The sequence below is a fragment of the Bos mutus genome, chromosome 22, assembly GCF_027580195.1.
Source record: "Bos mutus isolate GX-2022 chromosome 22, NWIPB_WYAK_1.1, whole genome shotgun sequence".
Taxonomy (NCBI): Eukaryota; Metazoa; Chordata; class Mammalia; order Artiodactyla; family Bovidae; genus Bos; species Bos mutus.
Genome location: NC_091638.1, coordinates 59,022,543 through 59,042,609, shown reverse-complemented (window position 1 = coordinate 59,042,609; position 20,067 = coordinate 59,022,543). Strand labels below are relative to the sequence as shown.

At 48.8% G+C, this 20,067-nt stretch overlaps 1 protein-coding gene across 4 annotated transcripts in view; it reads right to left on the bottom strand.

The window, feature by feature from the left end:
- The window catches only part of ACAD9 (acyl-CoA dehydrogenase family member 9), a 47,065-nt gene extending 34,195 nt beyond the window's left edge, over positions 1-12,870 (bottom strand). For all 4 annotated transcript variants that reach the window (XM_005908105.3, XM_070358899.1, XM_070358901.1 and 1 more), the window contains exons 1-2: positions 12,642-12,870; positions 8,151-8,244 (exon numbers count right to left, since the gene is read on the bottom strand). In XM_005908105.3, coding sequence (XP_005908167.2) covers positions 8,151-8,244; positions 12,642-12,788 — 241 coding nt within the window. In that variant the 5' untranslated portion in view covers positions 12,789-12,870. The remainder of the gene's footprint in view (positions 1-8,150; positions 8,245-12,641) is intronic.
- Between the last annotated feature and the right edge of the window lie 7,197 nt (positions 12,871-20,067).

The following is a 20,067-nucleotide window of genomic DNA, read 5'->3' as shown; positions in this document are numbered from 1 at the left end:
AATGGGTCAAAGAGGAAATCATAAAGGAAATTACAAAACAGCTGAGACAAACGACAAGGGAAATAAAACCACACAAAATCTATGGGACATAGCAAAAACACTGCTTAGAGCAAAGTTCACAGCAATACAGGCCTTCCTCTCAAAACAAGAAAAGCCTCAGGTAAACAACCTAACCAAAAACAATCTAACCTAAAAGAATTAGAAAAAGAAGAACCAAAAAAACCTAAAGTCAGCAGAAGATAGAAAATAATAAAGACCAGGGAGGAAATAAAGCAGAATCTAAAGAAACAATAGGGGAAAAGTCAATAAAACCAAGACCTGGTTCTCTGAAAGGGCACACAAAATAGAGAAACCTCTGGTCAGGCTCATCAAGAAGAAAAGAGAGAAAATCCAAACAAACACAATAAGAAATGAAAAATGAGAAATTTCAACTGACGCTGCAGAAATAAGAGGGAAAAAAACTAAGAGAATGCTACGGACAATTACACGCCCACAAATCTGACAACCTAGAATGGACAACTTTCTAGAAACATCAAAACTAAATCAAAAAATAGATAATATGAACAGACCAATGACCAGAACTGAAATAAAATCTATAAAAACAAACAAAAATTTCCTATAAACAAAGGTCCAGGACCAGATGGCTTCACAGGTAAATTCTGCTGCCAAACATGCAAAGAAGAACTTGTACCAATTCTTCTCTCTCTTCTAAAGATTGAAGAGGGACCACTCCAAAGACATTCTACGAAGCCACCATCACCCAGATAACAAATCACCACCAAGGAAAGAAAATTACAGGCCAGTATCTTTGACGAATATAGATGCAAAAACCCACCTAAAGAGACAAAACATCTATACTCAGAAAACTTTGAGACACTCAGGAAAGAAATCAAGGATGACACAGCAGATGGAGAGACACACCATGCTGTGGAGCCGGAAGAATCAATATTACAAAAATGAGTGCACTACCCAAAGCAACCTGCAAATTCGGTGTAAACTCTATCAAACTACCAATGGCTTTTTTCACGAAATTAGAGCAATAAATTTTGCAATTTGTAAGGAAACGCAAAAGACCCCGAATGGCTGAAGGACTCTTAAGAAAGAAAAATGGAGGTGGAGGAACCAGGCTTCTAGACCTCAGATTATACTACAAAGTTACAGTAATCAAGACAATACGGTACTGGCACAAAAACAAAAATATATATTAATGTAGGACAGAAAGTCCAGAGAAAAGCTCACACACTTATGGTCACCTGATTTATGACAAAGGAGGCAAGAATATATACCATGGAGAAAAGACGGCCTCTTCAATAAGTGGTGCTAGGAAAACTGGACAGCTACATGTGAAAGAATGAAACCAGGACACTTCCTAACACCACACACAAAGATAAACCCAAATGGACTAAAAACCTAAATGTAAGACTGGATACTATAAAACTCTTTTAGGAAAATACAGGGAAAACACTCTTAGATACAAATCACAGCAAGATTTTTTCTGACCTACTCCTTAGAGTAATAAAAACAAAAATAAAGAAATGGGATCTAGTTAAACTTGAAAGTGTCTGCAGAGCAAAGGAAACCATAAAGAAAACGAAAAGACAATCCTTAGAATGGAAGAAAATATTTGCAAATAAAGCAACTGACGGATCAATCTCCAAAATATAGAAGCTATTCACACAGCTCAGTATCAAAAAATCAAACAGCCCAATGAAACAATGAGCGGAAACCTAAGTAGACATTTCTCTAAAGAAGACGTACAGAGAGCCAAGAAACACATGAAAAGATGCTCGACATCAGTAATTATTAGAGAGATGCACATCTACAGAAATCTGGAGGATGCAAGACCACAATGAGGTGTCCCTTCACGGCAGTCAGAACGGCCAACACCAAAAACTCTACAAAAAAATAAAAGCTGGAGAGGACGTGGAGAAAAAGGAAGCCACGTACAGTGTTGGTAGGAATGCAGATAGATAGAGCCACTCTGAACAGCATGGTGGGTCCTTAGAAACTAAACAGTAATACCATATGATCCAGCAATCCCACTTGTGGGCATAAACCCTGAGAAAATCTTAATTCAAAAAGACACACGTGCCCCAGCGTTCACTACAGCACTATTTACAACAGCCAGGACATGGAAGCAACCTGGATGTCCATCAGCGGATCAATGGAGAAAGAAGGCGTGGCACATGTACACAGCGGAATATTACTCAGCCACAGAAAGCAGTGAAACGGGGTCATGTGTGGTGACGTGGAGGGATCTAGAGGCTGTGATACAGCGTGAAGTGAATCAGAAAGAGGAAAACAAACATCGGGATTAATGCATAGATTAATATGCAGAATCTAGAAAAACAGTACAGATCAGATCAGATCAGTCGCTCAGTTGTGTCCGACTCTTTGCAACCCCATGAATCGCAGCCCACCAGGCCTCCCTGTCCATCACCAACTCCCGGAGTTCACTCAGACTCACGTCCATGGAGTCAGTGATGCCATCCAGCCATCTCATCCTCTGTTGTCCCCTTCTCCTCTTGCCCCCCAATCCCTCCCAGCATTAGAGTCTTCTCGAATGAGTCAACTCTTCGCATGAGGTGGCCAAAGTACTGGAGTTTCAGCTTTAGCATCATTCCTTCCAAAGAAATCCCAGGGCTGATCTCTTTCAGAATGGACTGGTTGGATCTCCTTGCAGTCCAAGGGACTCTCAGGAGTCTTCTCCAACACCACAGTTCAAAAGCATCAATTCTTCAGTGCTCAGCCTTCTTCACAGTCCAACTCTCACATCCATACATGACCACAGGAAAAACCATAGCCTTGACTAAACGGACCTTTGTTGGCAAAGTAATGTCTCTGCTTTTGAATATGCTATCTAGGTTGGTCATAACTTTCCTTCCAAGGAGTAAGTGTCTTTTAATTTCATGGCTGCAGTCACCACCTGCAGTGATTTTGGATCCCAGAAAAATAAAGTCTGACACTGTTTCCACTGTTTCCCCATCTATTTCCCATGAAGTGATGGGACCGGATGCCATGATCTTCATTTTCTGAATGTTGAGCTTTAAGCCAACTTTTTCACTCTCCACTTTCACTTTCATCAAGAGGCTTTTGAGTTCCTCTTCACTTTCTGCCATAAGGGTGGTGTCATCTGCATATCTGAGGTTATTGATATTTCTCCCGGCAATCTTGATTCCAGCTTGTGCTTCTTCCAGTCCCGCGTTTCTCATGATGTACTCTGCATGTAAGTTAAATAAACAGGGTGACAATACACAGCCTTGACGTACTCCTTTTCCTAATTGGAACCAGTCTGTTGTTCCATGTCCAGTTCTAACTGTTGCTTCCTGACCTGCATACAAATTTCTCAAGAGGCAGATCAGGTGGTCTGGTATTCCCATCTCTTTCAGGATTTTCCACAGTTTATTGTGATCCACACAGTCAAAGTCTTTGGCATAGTCAATAAAGCAGAAATAGATGTTTTTCTGGAACTCTCTTGCTTTTCCCATGATCCAGCGGATGTTGGCAATTTGATCTCTGGTTCCTCTGCTTTTTCTAAAACCAGCTTGAACATCAGAAAGTTCACAGTTCGCATATTGCTGAAGCCTGGCTTGGAGAATTTTGAGCATTACTTTACTAGTGTGTGAGATGAGTGCAATTGTGCGGTAGTTTGAGCATTCTTTGGCATTGCCTTTCTTTGGGATTGGAAAGAAAACGGACCTTTTCCAGTCTTGTGGCCACTGCTGAGTTTTCCAAATTTGCTGGCATATTGAGCGCAGCACTTTCACAGCATCATCTTTCAGGATTTGGAATAGCTCAACTGGAATTCTATCACCTCCACTAGCTTTGTTCATAGTGATGTTTTCTAAGGCCCACTTGACTTCACATTCCAGGATGTCTGGCTCTAGGTGAGTGATCACACCATCGTGATTATCTGGGTCGTGAAGAGCTTTTTTGTACAGTTCTTCTGTGTATTCTTGCCATCTCTTCTTAATATCTTCTGCTTCTGTTAGGTCCATACCATTTCTATCCTTTATCAAGCTCATCTTTGCATGAAATGTTCCTTTGGTATGTCTGATTTTCTTGAAGAGATCTCTAGTCATTCCTATTCTATTGTTTTCCTCTCTTTCTTTGCATTGATCACTGAAGAAGGCTTTCTCATCTCTTCTTGCTATTCTTTGGAACTCTGCATTCAGATGTGTATATCTTTCCTTTTCTCCTTTGCTTTTCGCTTCTCTTCTTTTCACAGCTATTTGTAAGGCCTCCCCAGACAGCCATTTTGCTTTTTTGCATTTCTTCTCCATGGGGATGGTCTTGATCCCTGTCTCCTGTACAATGTCACGAACCTCATTCCATAGTTCATCAGGCACTCTATCAGATCTAGGCCCTTAAATCTATTTCTCACTTCCACCGTACAACCATAAGGGATTTGATTTAGGTCATACCTGAATGGTCTAGTGGTTTTCCCTACTTTCTTCAATTTAAGTCTGAATTTGGCAATAAGGAGTTCATGGTCTGAGCCACAGTCAGCTCCTGGTCTTGTTTTTGTTGACTGTATAGAGCTTCTCCATCTTTGGCTGCAAAGAATATAATCAATCTGATTTTGGTGTTGACCATCTGGTGATGTCCATGTATAGAGTCTTCTCTTGTGTTGTTGGAAGAGGGTGTTTGTTATGACCAGTGCATTTTCTTGGCAAAACTCTATTAGTCTTTGCCCTGCTTCATTCCATATTCCAAGGCCAAATTTGCCTGTTACTCCAGGTGTTTCTTGATTTCCTACTTTTGCATTCCAGTCCCTTATAATGAAAAGGACATCTTTTTTGAGTGTTAGTTCTAAAAGGTCTTGTAGGTCTTCATAGAACCATTCAACTTCAGCTTCTTCAGCATTACTGGTTGGGGCATAAACTTGGATTACTGTGATATTGAATGGTTTGCCTTGGAAACGAACAGAGATCATTCTGTCGTTTTTGAGACTGCATCCAAGCACTGCAGAGATGAAGACGTGGAGAATGGGCGCATGGACAAAGAGGGGACAGGACAGTGAGACAAACCGGGAGGTTAGGATTGACACGCACACCGCATGGAAAACAGCTGGTGGGAGCTGCTGACCAGAGCAGGAGGCTCAGCCGGCCGATGCTCTGATGACTCGGAGGGGCGGGGCGGGGCGGGGCGGGTCCAAGAGGGAGGGGTGTGTGCACACCTGTGGCTGTCCATCGCGTTGTGCAGCAGAGACTGACGCAGCACTGTAAAGCCATTATACTCCTGTTTAAAAAGAAATGCGGGAAACCCAAACAACTTATTCTCTTATCTTAAAAACATTATGAAAACTTAGACTGTAGTAACAGAATATGTATCTTGGGTATTAGAAAGCATTTAAAACAGAAGAGATAAAATATGGAGGGTTGTAAACTTGGCAAGTGATACATTTCTTAGGGCTTCCCTGACAGCTCAGTTGGTAAAGAATCTGCCCGCAATGCGGGCGACCTGGGTTTGATCCCTGGGTTAGGAAGATCCCCTGGAGAAGGAAATGGCAACCCACTCCAGTATTCTTGCCTGGAGAATCCCACGGACAGAAGGGCCTGGCGGGCTGCAGTCCATGGTGTTGCAAGAGTCGGACACGACTGGGCGACTAAACCACCACCACATTTCTCATGCATAGTTTGGAAATGATCTTGTTTTACCCCAATAAACAGTGACTCTATTACTACTGCCAAAAAAGAAAAGTGGGCAGAAGACCTGAATAGACATTTCTTCAGGGAGGACATCCGACGGTCAAGAGGCAGATCAGAAGATGCTCAACATCACTAATTACTGCTGCTGAGTCACTTCAGTCGTGTCCGACTCTGTGCGACCCCATAGACGGCAGCCCCCCAGGCTCCCCCGTCCCTGGGATTCTCCAGGCAAGAACACTGGAGTGGGTTGCCCTTTTCTTCTCCAATGCATGAAAATGAAAAGTGAAAGTGAAGTCGCTCAGCTGTGTCCGACTCTTATCGACCCCATGGACTACAGCCCACCAGGCTCCTCCGTCCATGGGGTTTTCCAGGCAAGAGTACTGGAGTGGGGTGCCATTGCCTTCTCACTAATTACTAGAGAAATGCAAATCAAAAGTACAACGAGGTACCACCTCACTGGTCAGAATGTGTATGCGTGCTTGTGCTCAATCATGTCTGAGTCTTTGCAACTCTTTGGACTGCAGCTCACCAGGCTCCTCTGTCCGTGGGGTTTTCCAAGCAAGAACACTGGACCGGGTTGCCATTTCCTTCTCCAGGGGATCTTTCCTACCCAGGGATTGAACCTGTGTCTCTTGCGTTGAAGGCAGACTCTTTACCCACTGAGCCATCAGGGAAGCCCACCGGGCAGAATGGCCTCATCGAATAGTCTACTAATAATAAATCCTGGAGAAGGTGTGGAGAAAAGGGAACTCTCCTACACTGTTGGTGGGAATGTAAATTGGTGCAGCCGCTAGGGGAAATGGTATGGAGGTTCCTCAGAAAACTAAAGATAGAATTCCCATAGGACCTAGCAATCCCACACTTGGGGATATACCTCAACAAAAGTATAATTCAAAAAGATACACGCACCACTATCTGCAGAGCAGCACTGTTCACAACCACTGAGACGGGGGAACAACCTAAATGTCCATCCACAGATGAGTGGATAAAGAAGGTGTGGCCCCCGCACACACTATGGAATACTACTCAGCCACAAAAAATGAAACGATGCCATTTACAACATGAATGCAACTAGGTTATCATACTAAGTCAGCCAGAGAGTGGCAGACAAACAGCATGCTATCACTTACATGCGGAATCTGAACAGGACACATAGGAACCTGCCTATGAGAGGGAAACAGAATCGGACACAGAGACAGAGGCGTGGCTGCGAGAGGGAGGGTGGGAGGCAGAGGGGGAGGCTGGGCTAGTGGACGCAGGCTGGAATGCAGGACGGGTAGCCCACAAGGTGCTCACACGTAACACAGGGAGACGGTCGGTATCCCGTGGTAAATCATGATGGGAAAATATTTACAAAGAACGTCTGTATGTGTACAGCTGAGTCACTTCGCTGTATAGCAGAGACCGGCACAATACTGAAATCAACTACATTTCAATTAAAAAACAGAGAGAGAGAGACGTCACTGACAGAGCAGGCCGACTCACAGACACAAGAAACAATCCTATGGTTACCAGAGCGGGGAGGAGAGAGAAATGAGGAGGTTGAGACTAACGTATACACACTATATACGAAATAACCAACGACCTACCACACAGCCCGGGGACTATACTCAGTATTTTGTAACGAGTTATGAGGGAAAAGGGTCTTTAAAAGTATATTATGTTGCTGTCAATCTGTCCTCACTCAAGCACTTGGGGGCTCCCATAGGCAGAGGACGCTGCCCCCGCCGAGGGCCGAGAGCCCTGCGGTCCACACGGGTGCCTCCAATCTGAGGTCTGGCCCCCCGATCCTCCCTGCTGCCTAACAAGCTAAGTCACAGAAATCGAGAGGAAGCCTTCAGAAACACCGACAGCAATCTGACACTGCCACAGCCCAGCGTGTGACTGACGGGCTGGGATGTCACACGTTTTGCTTTGCTTTTTATTTCATTTTTCTAATTGCTCATTTTTACTGTATTTTACAGTCAGTCTGCAACAGTGTGGAAATGCTAAAGTGGTCCTTCACCACAGACACATTCAGAAGCAATGAACTAGACAGCTTATGATTAAAGAGCAGTTGGAACGATCTTTTAAGCAAAACACGCCAATAGCAGCGTTTTTCTGAGTAACGTACACTGCTTCTACTGCTGCTGCTAAGTCGCTTCAGTCGTGTCCGACTCTGTGCGACCTACTAAATATCAAAGCATTCTCAGGGCTTCCCTGGTGTTCTGGTGGGTAAGAATCTGCCCTGCGATGCAGGGGACACCAGTTCGATCCCTGGCCTGGGACCATCACAGCTACTGAGCCTGTGCTCCACAATGCAGAGAAGCCGTGGCAGTGAGAAGCCTGCAGGCTGCAATCAGGGAGGAGTCCCGGGCTCCGCAACTGCAGGAAGGCCTGCATGAGGCAACAAAGAGCCAGGCAGCCAGAAGGACACAAACAAACATTTGTTAAAAACACAGACACCGAAGCACCACCCTGAAAATGGAGAGCTGTACAGATAAAAAGAACCCTACGTACCTTCTTCGGTGAAGAATTTTTCTACAGGTCCCAGAAACTGATTAATCTCATTAAGTTCATCTCGGCTAACCTCTGGAAACGGGAAAGCTTCTTTCTGAAAACGAGGAACACACAGTAAAAATGTAACTGTGGGTGACCTTCCACAGCGGTCATGTCAGTCAGCAGGGAAGGGAAAGGACACGCCAGCGTCCCCATCGGCGGGCCGAGCCTTCCGTGCCGAGGGACCGGACAGCAAACTTCAGTAGGAGCTCGGGACACAAGACCTGTGTCAGACTCCACCACCTCGGCCCAGCCTCCTCCCTGACCCAGATTACCCCCGATTCTGATCAGCTTTCCTTACTAAGAAGTGACGAGGACTGTCCTATGGAACAGGGAACCTGGGCTAACGTTCCAGCCCCGCGTGGCCCCTGCTGTGCAGCTTACTAACTGGGCGTTCTTAGTTGGACCCCTCCACCCGTCCCCAGGGCCATTTTCTCACCCCGAACACGCGGGTGGTCTCTGTGAGGGCCATGGGAGGTCATGGGCGAGATGTCACCTTAGTTACTTCCTGAGCTTCAAAATGCTGCCGCTGACAAAAACGTACCGTGGTCGCAAGGTCTGACTTCTTGGCGGGCTGCCACGCAGCTGCTTGCTCCAAGACCTGCCCCTCCCGTCCGATGACCCCTGACCCTGCTGCCTGGGCTGAGCGTGCCAGTGGGCAGGGCCACCAGAGGCCCGGCTGAGGAGCCACATCAGCCTGAACGCAGCCCTGACTCTGACGCTTTGGAGCTCGGCATCAGCTTCTCCCGTTACAGGTGACGCCTCAGAAGGCAGCTGTGGGGCTCAATCGAGATGGTGTGTGCTAAACATGCAGTGACTGACCGGGGAGCGGCCAGGGCTTCCACCCGAGCCTGGATTCCTGAGGCCTTCATTCTGTGTCGCCTGAAATTATCCCACCGAGACCTCAGCCCCTCTGGCTTTTGGGCGCCGCCCTCCCCTTCAGCTGCCAGCATGACCTGACTTTCTGGATTTGACCAGCGCCTGCTGAAAAATGACATCCCAGCCCCAAAGCCGCACCCAGGAGCCCGGCCTCTCCTCACAGCACCTCTCAACAGGTGGCTGGAGAAAATTCTTGAGAGGAGTCCTGTCTCCTCCCTCCAGCCCACAGGCTCTCAAGTCTGTTTTCTCCTCTTGGGCCCCCTGTACAAGTGAAGGGTGGATTCCACGCCAAAACTGAGAGCTGACTTAAAAGGAATCCCTGCCTCCAGGCCACCTTTGACCCCTCAGGGGGTCTGGAAGGAAATCAGGCTGAGCTGTCCTCACTCAGCAGCCACTAAGAACAAAGCTGGCTCTTTAGCTGAATACAGAAGCTGTGCCCACTACACTGGCCTGCACAGCCTCATGGGCTCACCTGGGCTGGCTACAACGGTTGCATTAGAGGAAGAAGACTCTGGAATCAGTCAGCAGCCAAGTGAGAAAAGAGAACAGAGTGGGCCCAGTTGGGCCTAAACTCCAAACAAAAGAGAACCCGCCAGGAGAGAGGTCTCAGAGTATGTGAGAACGAATCTCTGATGGGAATATTCAGAGTCTGAATGGGCTGCTTCCTGGGTGCTGGGTTCAATTCCATTTGCAATTTTCAAGTTTTTGAAACCAGTGCAACTGGTTTTTCCAATTATTCTACATGTGTAGAAACCACATATGTAATGCAGATGAAAGCCAAGCTGCTCCTGGCCGCGGCTGTGAATGGGGAGAAGAGTCACCCAGATCCCTCCCACGGGTTCCCGCAGGAGACCCGCGGGCACTCTCAGAACACTCCGAGGGCGGGGGGACAACGGCGTGATCATGAAGGTCTCCTTCCAGTTTGAGACTCCAAGCGGCTCTGCTGCCATGTTGCTGCTCGAACCCCAACGATGCTGACAGAGAGCGTGTCGGCCTGAAGGAGGCAGCGCCAGCCCGAGTGCCGAAAGCTGTCGGCCTGAAGGAGGCAGTGCCAGCCCGAGTGCCGAAAAGCTGTCGGCCTGAAGGAGGCAGTGCCAGCCCGAGTGCCGAAAGCTGTCGGCCTGAAGGAGGCAGTGCCAGCCCGAGTGCCGAAAGCTGTCGGCCTGAAGGAGGCAGCGCCAGCCCGAGTGCCGAAAGCTGTCGGCCTGAAGGAGGCAGCGCCAGCCCGAGTGCCGAAAGCTGTCGGCCTGAAGGAGGCAGTGCCAGCCCGAGTGCCGAAAGCTGTCAGACTCTACATGGAGCCTGCAAGTAGAGAAGCTGCCAGATTAGACTCTGAGTGGGTTCTGAGAACAAGAGGCACCCCCAGGGGTCTGACCCTGAAATGCAGCAGGACCCTCTGCTCTTGCCCTACCATATCCTCAGCTGCCTTTGTCTGTGGAAATGCTGAAGCCAAAGAATAAGTTTAGTCAGAGAAGTGAGAAAGTGCAGAAAGAAGGGAATACAGTCAAAGGAGACCAAATAATAATAAAGTAGTCACTAAGCATATTCAAAGACCTTTAGTTCCTTCTCAACGGCTACAGATAATATTCTGAGCCATATCCTGTGGGCTGTCTCATAGATATTGAAGCCTCCACCTGGGGGAAGAAGTTAACTTCATGATGACTAGACTATAGCCATGACATAAGCTGCTATAATTTCGAGAACTGGCCTCATGGAAATGGGAACTGACCCTGGAACTGAAGACTAACTGTACTTAAAACAATCAAGAAGATGCTGGTCAGTTCACCATGACCAATTTCAAGATGACTGTCAGAGCGGCCCGTGCTGTTCCTGTACGTAATCCCCTCCCTCAGGCTATAAAAGCTCTTGCCTGCAGCTGGGGCAGGGGAAGAGTCAGCTTTTGGACAGGGCCCCGCACCTCCAACCCTGGCTGTCAGCATCCAAAATACAGCAAACTTTCCTTCCCATCCATCTGGGCTCTTTACTGACTTCTGAGAGGTGAGCAGCCGGACCTCACTTTCAGTTACAACCTGAACAAGTGGAACGGTCGAGTCACCACCATCTCCAATAAGATGACCAGAGGGAAAAGCAGGATCGGGTGGAGAGACCAGGAACTCAGATTTGGATGGGCTACACAGGCGATGCCTAGTAACACCCAAGTGCAGCTTTTGACTGGAAAGGCAGATAAACAGAGAGACCGGAGCTCAGGGGAGAAGTCGCACCTGGAGAAATAAATGTGCACCTTCAGGATACGGATGGCATGGCACTAAATTAGATCATCAGACGAATGGTTAGAGATGAGAAGACTACACACAGACTGAGCCTGCACAATTCCCACTCCAGCCGAGTTGCTCAGAAACGCTGGCCAATGTTTAGATGTCAAAGAGCCAAGAGGGATCGATGCCCTTGAGCAGCTAAGAAGGCCTGGGGGTCTAGCTGGCCTTTGCTAAGAGCGGAGGGTTCTGCCATTGTGATGCAGAGAATGTAGCCACATGTGGGAAGGAGGTAAGTGTGGAGGCGGAACTTCTTACCTAAATGGGTGCATTTTCTCCATAAACAAGAAGCAAGGCCAGCAGGTGACAGCAAAGGGGGAGATGGTGCTAAACGCTTGGAGAAAGGGAGCATAAAACACACGTGTTCTTTCTTCCCTGCGCTGCTGGGACACACGAGTTCCCAGGACAGCGCCACACAGCCCCAGGTTCGGGGGAAACGGCTTCCCTAACTTTTAACAGCCTAGCTTCGCACTTTTTAGCAGGGCAAACCATTCCAGTCTGGGTGTCTGCGCCTGTAATGCCTGACAACCTTAAAGAACGCTCTAGAGAAACCAAAGAATAACTCCTAAAGTAGTACGGAATCAGCCAACATCGCAGCCAAGCTCAGACATTTCTCTTTGGTTTTCTGGCTACCTGTAGGAGGGGACAAAGACTGCTTTTACTATTTCCTGTGAGAGCAGGGAGCTACTTCACAGGACTGGTCAGCCCAAGCTCACAGCGCAGTGTTGCAGCCAGCACTGACTCCTCAATCTGCGGTCTCTTACATCTGCCCCACGTGCGGCAGATGAATAAAGCATTTGCACGCACATACAATCTCACTGGGGCTTCCCAACACACACACACACACACACACACAAGCATTTGCACGCACATACAATCTCACTGGGGCTTCCCAACACACACACACACACACAGACACACACACACACTCTGTCTCGGTGTGCAAGGCAGAGCACACCGCGTGCTCCGCTTTAAGGCTGAAAGACCTGGGGCTCAAAGTCACAGAGCCGAGGTCGAGTCCAGGTCTTCTGACTGGAAGAGGCTGGTGAGTGCTCAGCAACCAAGTGGCTACCACTCCCGCCGGGCGGGCACTTCGGGGCCGGGACGCTGAGCGGAGGGTCACTGAGCGCCCACCTCAGCCAGGGTCTCCCGAAGCAGGAGCACGCGGCTCCTCAGAGCCGGGGGGCCGGCACGCCCGCCCTCAGGTGCGTTTCTGACAGCCTGTGGGAGCTCTGGAGCGGGGTCCACTCGCCCCTCCGCGAAAACCGCAGAAGGCAGGGAGACCCCGGCGCCGCCTCACCTTCTGGATCTTGCCCAAGAAGAGCTCCTTGGCGAAAGCTCGGCTCGGCGGACTGGTGAGCAGCGGGCGCCGGATCACGGTGAAGGCCGCTGGGGCGCGGCAGAAGCGCGCCGCCACCGAGCACAAGAAGAGCCCACAGCCGCTCATGCTGCCCGCGAAGCCGCTCTTGCTGCTGCTGCTGCCGCCTCCCTGCCGCCTCAATCTCGCGCCGCCGATGACGCCATCCGCCCGCGCCGCCCCAACCCCCGCCTCGGCCGCCAATGCGCCTGCGCGGCCTCCGGCCTCGGCCCCGGGCGGCTCGCGAATTGGACGGCGGCGGCGGCGGCGGCGGCGGCGGCGGCGGCGGCGGCGGCGGGGGGCGGGGCACCGCAGTCAAACACCCGCGGCCTTTGCCAAAGGCGGTCATAAGCTGGGGCTGCAGCGACGTAGTGAGGCTGCAGAGTTGGGGACGGGGGCTTCCCTGGTGGTCTCGCGGTTCTCTTCCTGCCAACGCAGAGGACGTGGGTTAATAGATCGCTGGCTCGGGGAAGATCCCCCCCCCACACACACACAAGCCTAGGGGCCACTGAGGCACAGCTCCTGAGCCACAGCTCCTGAAGCCCCTGCGCCTGGCACCCAGTGCTCCGCCACGAGGGAAGCCGCCGCACTGAGAAGGCCCGGCACGCAAGCAAGAGTAGCCTGCTCTCCCCAGCTAAAGAAGGTTTTCAAGAAACAACAGAGGCTCAGCACAGCCAAAAAATAAATAACATAAAAATAAATATGAAACAATGTTTTAAATAGAAATAAGTTTAAAACCGTTTTAAAAGCGGAGGTGGGGGAAATTCACGATACTGGTTATCTCTCTGAAGGGCGTGCGCATACGGGTTACAGTTCTTGTTTTAAGTCAATGGTCTGTTCACAAAGATTCCTTTGGTTTTGCTTCATAGCTTACGTGTATGTCACACATTTGGGAGATGGAGGAAAAGGAAAGGGGTGTTGCACCAGAAAGAAGCCTGGACGAGACCCTGTAGTTACTATGTCCCTGGAAAACCCCAGCCTGAAGGTGGCGAGGGACAGGACGGGGGAGGGGCGCCCCACACACACCCAGCAATGCCCTAAAGGCCTTCCTTATATTGGAAATGCTTTCTGCCTCCATCAGAACTCAAAGAATAAGGAGAAGTGCTTTCATCTGAACGTGCTGTGCCAGGCCCAGTAAAAGATGGACTTGTTTGGGTAAACACTTCATGATGAAGCCATACTCCTTTTCGGGAGGGACTGGAACTCACTGTCATTTAAACCACATGTCATGAAACCACACAACTGGTGTCGGAACTTACTGAAGCTCGGGGTCACAGAAAGAAGTCAGCGAGAGGCAAAGTGATAGGCAAAGAGTGAGGCTGTTAGCAAAGGACACGTGTGAGAGACCCAAGGGAGCACAGCCCCAAGAGACAGGAGGGCTACATCTTCATCACCTAAGAAAAAGTGGCGAGGGAGGACAACCTTCCTCCTCATTCTTGGGCCGCCATCAAGGCTTAGCATCATTAGTTCCTCCTTAGAGTCTACATGGTCTAACCGGGACTGTCCTGGCTTCCCTGGTGGTCTCAAGGTTCTCTTCCTGCCAACGCAGAGGACGTGGGTTAATAGATCGATCGCTCGGGGAAGACCCCCCACACACACATGCCTAGGGGCCACTAAGGCACAACTGCTGAGCCACAGCTACTGAAGCTATTTATTTATTTTATAAATAAATCATATATATATTAGCAAAAGTGTGGTAACATAGTCTAAAATGTGGCAGTTCATCTCAGGTCTCAGCAGAATGCCCCCCTTCATCTAGTTTCTTTCCCCTTTCACCTGTATTTCTGTCTCAGCTGATTGCAAAAATGCTACTCTTAAAGGAACGTTAACTCTCACTCTTCATGGAACAGGATTCAGATCCCGATCTTTTGTCTTGTGTTTTAACTCTCAGGGGGTGTGGCCTGAGTGTGCCTGGCACTTGGATGCACTGGATCTTCCTCCAAAGTAGAATGGAGATTTTTGTTAGGTTACTGGGTTCTTTTCTTGAGTGGTTATTAGCGTGTAACAGTCTCCCGAACGCCCTTAAAATTCTGTCTTTAATCCTCCAGTGAGATTTCTAAACTGACTATCCTACTCTACCCTTATCAGTGACATACCATCAGGGGGAAAAAAAAAAGAGTTCAGAAACATCCTTGGTTGCAAAATGCCTGTCCTTGCAGCGACTTCGGCAATGTGTCATCCATTTTTGTCTTTAACTTGTGAAGCCTTGTCGCTTGGGTTCTTCATGGCGGTCAATATTCACCAGTGTCAGCGCTCAGCTTCTCAAGGAGGCACTTGGTAACGACGGCCTGTGAACCACCTCGGCAGGTGAGACGAGCAAACAACAAAAAACGGACGCTGCTGGCTTTTAACTTTGAGCTAGTGAACATTGGGGACCCCCCCAAAAAAGATGGAGTCTAATCAATCAAGTTATCCAGTAATTCAGCCAGATCCTCCCTGAATTAACCAAGTGAGAAATTCAGTTTCCAAAATAAAAATTAGAAAAAAATTAAGGCGTAATTTCTACATACTCTAATAGCACGTACGGTGGGAAATGTTCTGGAGTACTCCTACTTTTGACAGTGTCTAAATTCAGTTTCCCCATCTGTAAAAATGAATATCATGTCACTGGCCTCACAGGATTCTCATGAGGATTAGCTAAATCCATATGATGGCATCTATTACAGTAAGTGATCATTGTTTTTCTTGTAATAATATAGAAATTAAAAACTGGGCACACACTCAAGTATTCCATCTTCTACTTGACTACTAGCCTTTGAGAATTAGGATGTCATTTGTAAACGGTTTGCTCTACACATAGAATTTCCACGGTTCATATTTAAAGCACTCACCATGGACATACGATCGTCTCATGACTGGTTCCTGTACGCAGCGTGTCACCAAACAACCCAGAGCGGCCGTGGAGTTGGTCTTAGCACATCAGGATGCTTGGCTCCGGACCTCTGCACATCGTCTGAGTAGGAAACTATTCCCTCCCTCCTCGGCACGAAAGCCACACAATGGGAAGGTCGTGGAGAAATTTACTAACACAGAACAGGAGAGAAAGAGGTGGCCTTGTCTCCTGTCCCAAGGCTGCAAGGGCAATAGGCAGTCATGGGAAAAAGAGAGTCTAGTTCCTGCCCTCAGCGTCCTAGTGATGGGCTCACAGGTGAGTCGTGCACAGGTATCTGCAGTGCCATCTCCTGCTGAGAGAGAAGCTGGCTGACGCCACACTGTCCTGACGTCAAAAGTCTGCACGAAGAGAGGTGTCCTTCAGAGGGTACTTTGTCTCACAGATTATGTCGTCCCTGGTACTTCCTTCCCTTTCAGATGTGCATCTGTCCCCTTTATCACGGGAACATGGAAGTCACTGGCTTGTTGAAAGCCACAAAGGTGACGAGGTGTTGTTGGCTGAATTGTGTGCCCCCCACCCCACAAGATTCAGTACTCGAAATCCTAACCCCAGGACCTGACAACGTGACCTTCCCTGAAAAGAGGGTTTCCTATACATTCCGCTGCAGCTGTGTAAGGAGCTAACTGAGGAAGAGGTCACAGTGGGCTGGGGTGGATCCCTACTCCAACACAACCGGTGCCCTTGTAAGCAGGAGAAATGTGGACACAGACATGCACCCAGGGGGATGTTGTGTGTGGAGATGAAAACGGAGCTCAAGATCATGCTTCTACAAGTAAAGGAAGGCTAAGAGGGCCAGCCAACCCCAGAAGCTGAGAGCAAGGCCTGGATCGGCGTCTCAGCCCTCATGAGGAACCAATCCTGCCCACACCGTGACCTTGGACTCTTAGTGCCCGCAAGTGTGAGCCGACTGATCATCTAAGCTCCTCAGTCTGTGGTTCTTTGTTAGAGCCTGGCAGACTCAGACAGGAGGACGTGTGGCTCTGGGCACACAGAACTGAGTAGGGCCAAAAGTGATGCCAGGGCCGGGCAGTCTCAGCGCCAACACACCCCGAGCCCCGGCTGTGGTCTGGGATCTGTATGACGTCCCCCCGGTTTTAAGAGGCCAGAATTGAAGCATGAGTGGTCATCCTCTGCTGCCTCCTCTTCCACCAGCTGGAAGCAGAGGACTCTGCCCCCGGTTGGCAGGACAAGGCAGGAGGAGCCTAGCTTCCCCAACATTGGTCTTTTCCTCCAAAAGAGGAAGGCCAGCCACAGAGGAGGCTGTGGGGCTGCAGCCCATGAAGTTGCAAAAGAGTCGGACACAGCCAAGCACTCACGCACACACTGGTGCGACTTAAAGATCTCTGGCTTTGTCCTCTTTCACTCCTGTTACTGGCTGATCCGAAATCGGATGAAATCATTCTGCTGGAGGTTGGAAGCCCCATCACGCCTTGCTCTCCCTCTCCGCCTCTGCCAGCAATGTGGGAGGGACACACCCTGAGTCCAAGTTGCACTGAGGGCCAAGCACAGCCCTTGGCGTTCAGGTGCCCAGTTCTTAGGCGTTCTGCTCCCTCCTTCCTACGCATGATCGTCAGCCTGAGCATTTTGGATTGACTCGTCTAAGTCCTTCTGCCTGGTGATGCGTCTTCACCAGCCCCCATCCTCCCCTTCCTCCTCCACCAGGCAAGTCACGACCTATTTCAGAATCTCAGTTTCAACACTATCAAACGATAAAATCAACACAAACATGGATTCCTATGCAAATTTAGTGGCTAATGTTTAATGCTCCTCCCACTCCACACACTGTAAATTTCAGGGTCTAGCAATCCCGGGAGAGGGGGTTAAAAAAAAAGTCTAGACTTCGCAGGTGGCTCAGTAGGTAAAGAATCCACCTGCAAGGCATTCCAGTATTCTTGCCTGGGAAATCCCATGGACAGAGGAGCCTGGTGGGCTACAGTCCATGAGGTTGCAAAAGAGTTGGACACAACTTAGCCACTAAAGAACAGCAATAAGAAAATCGAAAAATAGAGGCTCTTCAGTTTAAACTTGGTCACAGTGATAACAGTCTTTCAAAATCTCAGGAGAGTTGAAACAGTAACAGCATTAACAATGACAAAAACAACACACCTTTGATTTTTCCTTATGTTTCAAAAGTCCAAATAGCCTAAGATCCAACCAGGCATGTATTCCCCCACTATTATGCTATGAAAAGCATGTTAAAATAACACAAACGCTCTGTTGAAACCACCAGAACTTGCAAAGCAACTGCTGTAACGTAAGAGCTGAATAACTTTATTGACTCACCGGGGCCTTACCTGTTTGCACAAAAGCCAGCAGAGCCTGAAATCTTATCTGAAGATGGCCAGGTGGCCATCTTAATGCGTGGGAAATGCCCTAGAAGAAGATGCAGTGCCGGTTCTTGCAAAAGGGATTTACCGCAGACTATTCCTCTTGCAACTTGAACAAATAACTCCCAGGAAACCTACTTAGGGAAGCACAGTCCGTCACCCCAACACCTGCAGGAGTGGAATCCTAGCCCACCACGAGGTCCGGCAGGGTCATTGTCAGGAAGCACTGCAGCCAGCCTCTGGCCAGAAAACCCTGGGGGCTCTAGCAAAGGCTTCTGGCATCAGCGCTAACATTTCTTTGACATCAGCAACAACATTTGTTTTGTGATCCTTCAAGTCAGAGACTGTGAGACTGCAAACCGGATAATGGAGCATGATGGGGGTAGGTGGGGGTGTGGAAATTCATCTTAATGGTTCACCCACTGAGCTGGGGAGGTAGAGGCAGCTCAGGCCCCAAGTCAGTCCCTGCATTTCAAAAAGCTTTCAATGCTCATTCAGCAGGAGCTGATAAAGAATAAACTTGGCTCACCATTAAAGCTCGAGCCTGGTGGGCTGCCGTCTATGGGGTTGCACAGAGTCGGACACGAATGAAGGTACTTAGCAGCAGCAGCAGCAGCAGCAGCAGCAGCAGCATGCTACACTGTGACTCCCAGGTAGAGGTGATCAGTTGTGTTCTCTGCATCCCTTCTGTATTTCTACCCCGCCTGCCTCCGAGAAGGGCCTGGCCTGTAGATTCACACACGGTCCTGAGAATGAAGTGAACAAAATCCTCTGTCGTAAATGCCGATTACGGGACCATGGAGAGTGGGCACTAAGTCAAAAACTACTGCTAATTGATGTGTCTGTTCTCTTTCAAGGAAAAATTGCTCCTCTTAATTACTTCACAGAACTTGGCATTCACATGAATTCATTTTTCCCCCAGTTGTAATTTGTAGGAGAAATAACCAAATGAAACTCACCTAAGGACCTCATTTTATATTTTTCCCTGTGTGTGCAGGCTCAGTCGTGTCCAACTCTTTGCAACCCCGTGGACTGAAGCCCACCAGGCTCCTCTGTCCATGAAATTCTCCAGGTAAGAACACTGGAGTGGGTTGCCATTTCCTTCTCCAGGGGAACCTTCCCCACCCAGGGATCAAACCAGTGTCTCCCGCACTGGCACCATAGATTTACCACTGAGCCACCGGGGAAGCATTTCCCCCTGTAATGTAATGTAATTCATAGTTTTTGTTTTTCCTTTTTCTCCTGAAGACCCAATATTCTCACTGGCCAGACTGTAGTAAGTGCCCAGCACTCCCCTTCTGGGCGCTGACCGCAGTGGGTTTTCAAGACATCTAGTCCAGATTTGGGTCTGGACTCTAGGTTACAAGAAAAGGATCCTTCGGGGTGCCATTTACTAAGATGTACGCCCTAAAATGAAGGATGGCCCCCAAACGCGGATGAGTAAGGACTTCCCTGACTTGGACGCAAAGTCCACTTAAGTGTATGAATCTGGCTTGTGAGATAAAGCAGCCTTTGGTCACAAACACTTCTTCTGTGGATGGAAGAATGTTTCAGGGAATAAATGCTCACCATACATTCTAGTTAGCCTACGTTAGCTCCTTGTGGGTGTTAAAGACAATGAGCTTAGCTTGATTTCCAGACAGGCAAGATGGGTTTTAAAAAGCAAAGAGAGAGGGAAGACCATGGGGTAAAGGACGGCTTTCAGACCCAAAGCTGATGCCAAGGTATTTCTCCTTTAAAACCTTTCACTGGTTACAGCTGTGACACCAGGTAAGCCTACAGGCTCTAAAGGAATACTGCTGTGACCGAGAAGGACCCTATGGGGTCCATGCGGTCCATGGCGGGTGGGGGGCTGTCACAGAGAGTCAGACAGGACCGAGTGACTGAACAACCACAAAAGGGACCCTCTGGGGTTTTTCTAGAACAGGACTCTCCCCCCATGTCCTCCGCCTGCCTTCTGTCTGTAGAAAACCTTAGTCAAAGAATACATTTAATCAGAAAGTGAGAAATTGAAGCAAGGAAGGAAGACAGTCAAGCAAGACAAAATAATAATAGTTTAGCCATTAAACAAAGTCAAGGACCTTTAGTTCCTCTTCAAAGGCAATAGAAGGGCTTCGCCTGCAGTGCAGGAGATGCAGGAGACACTGGT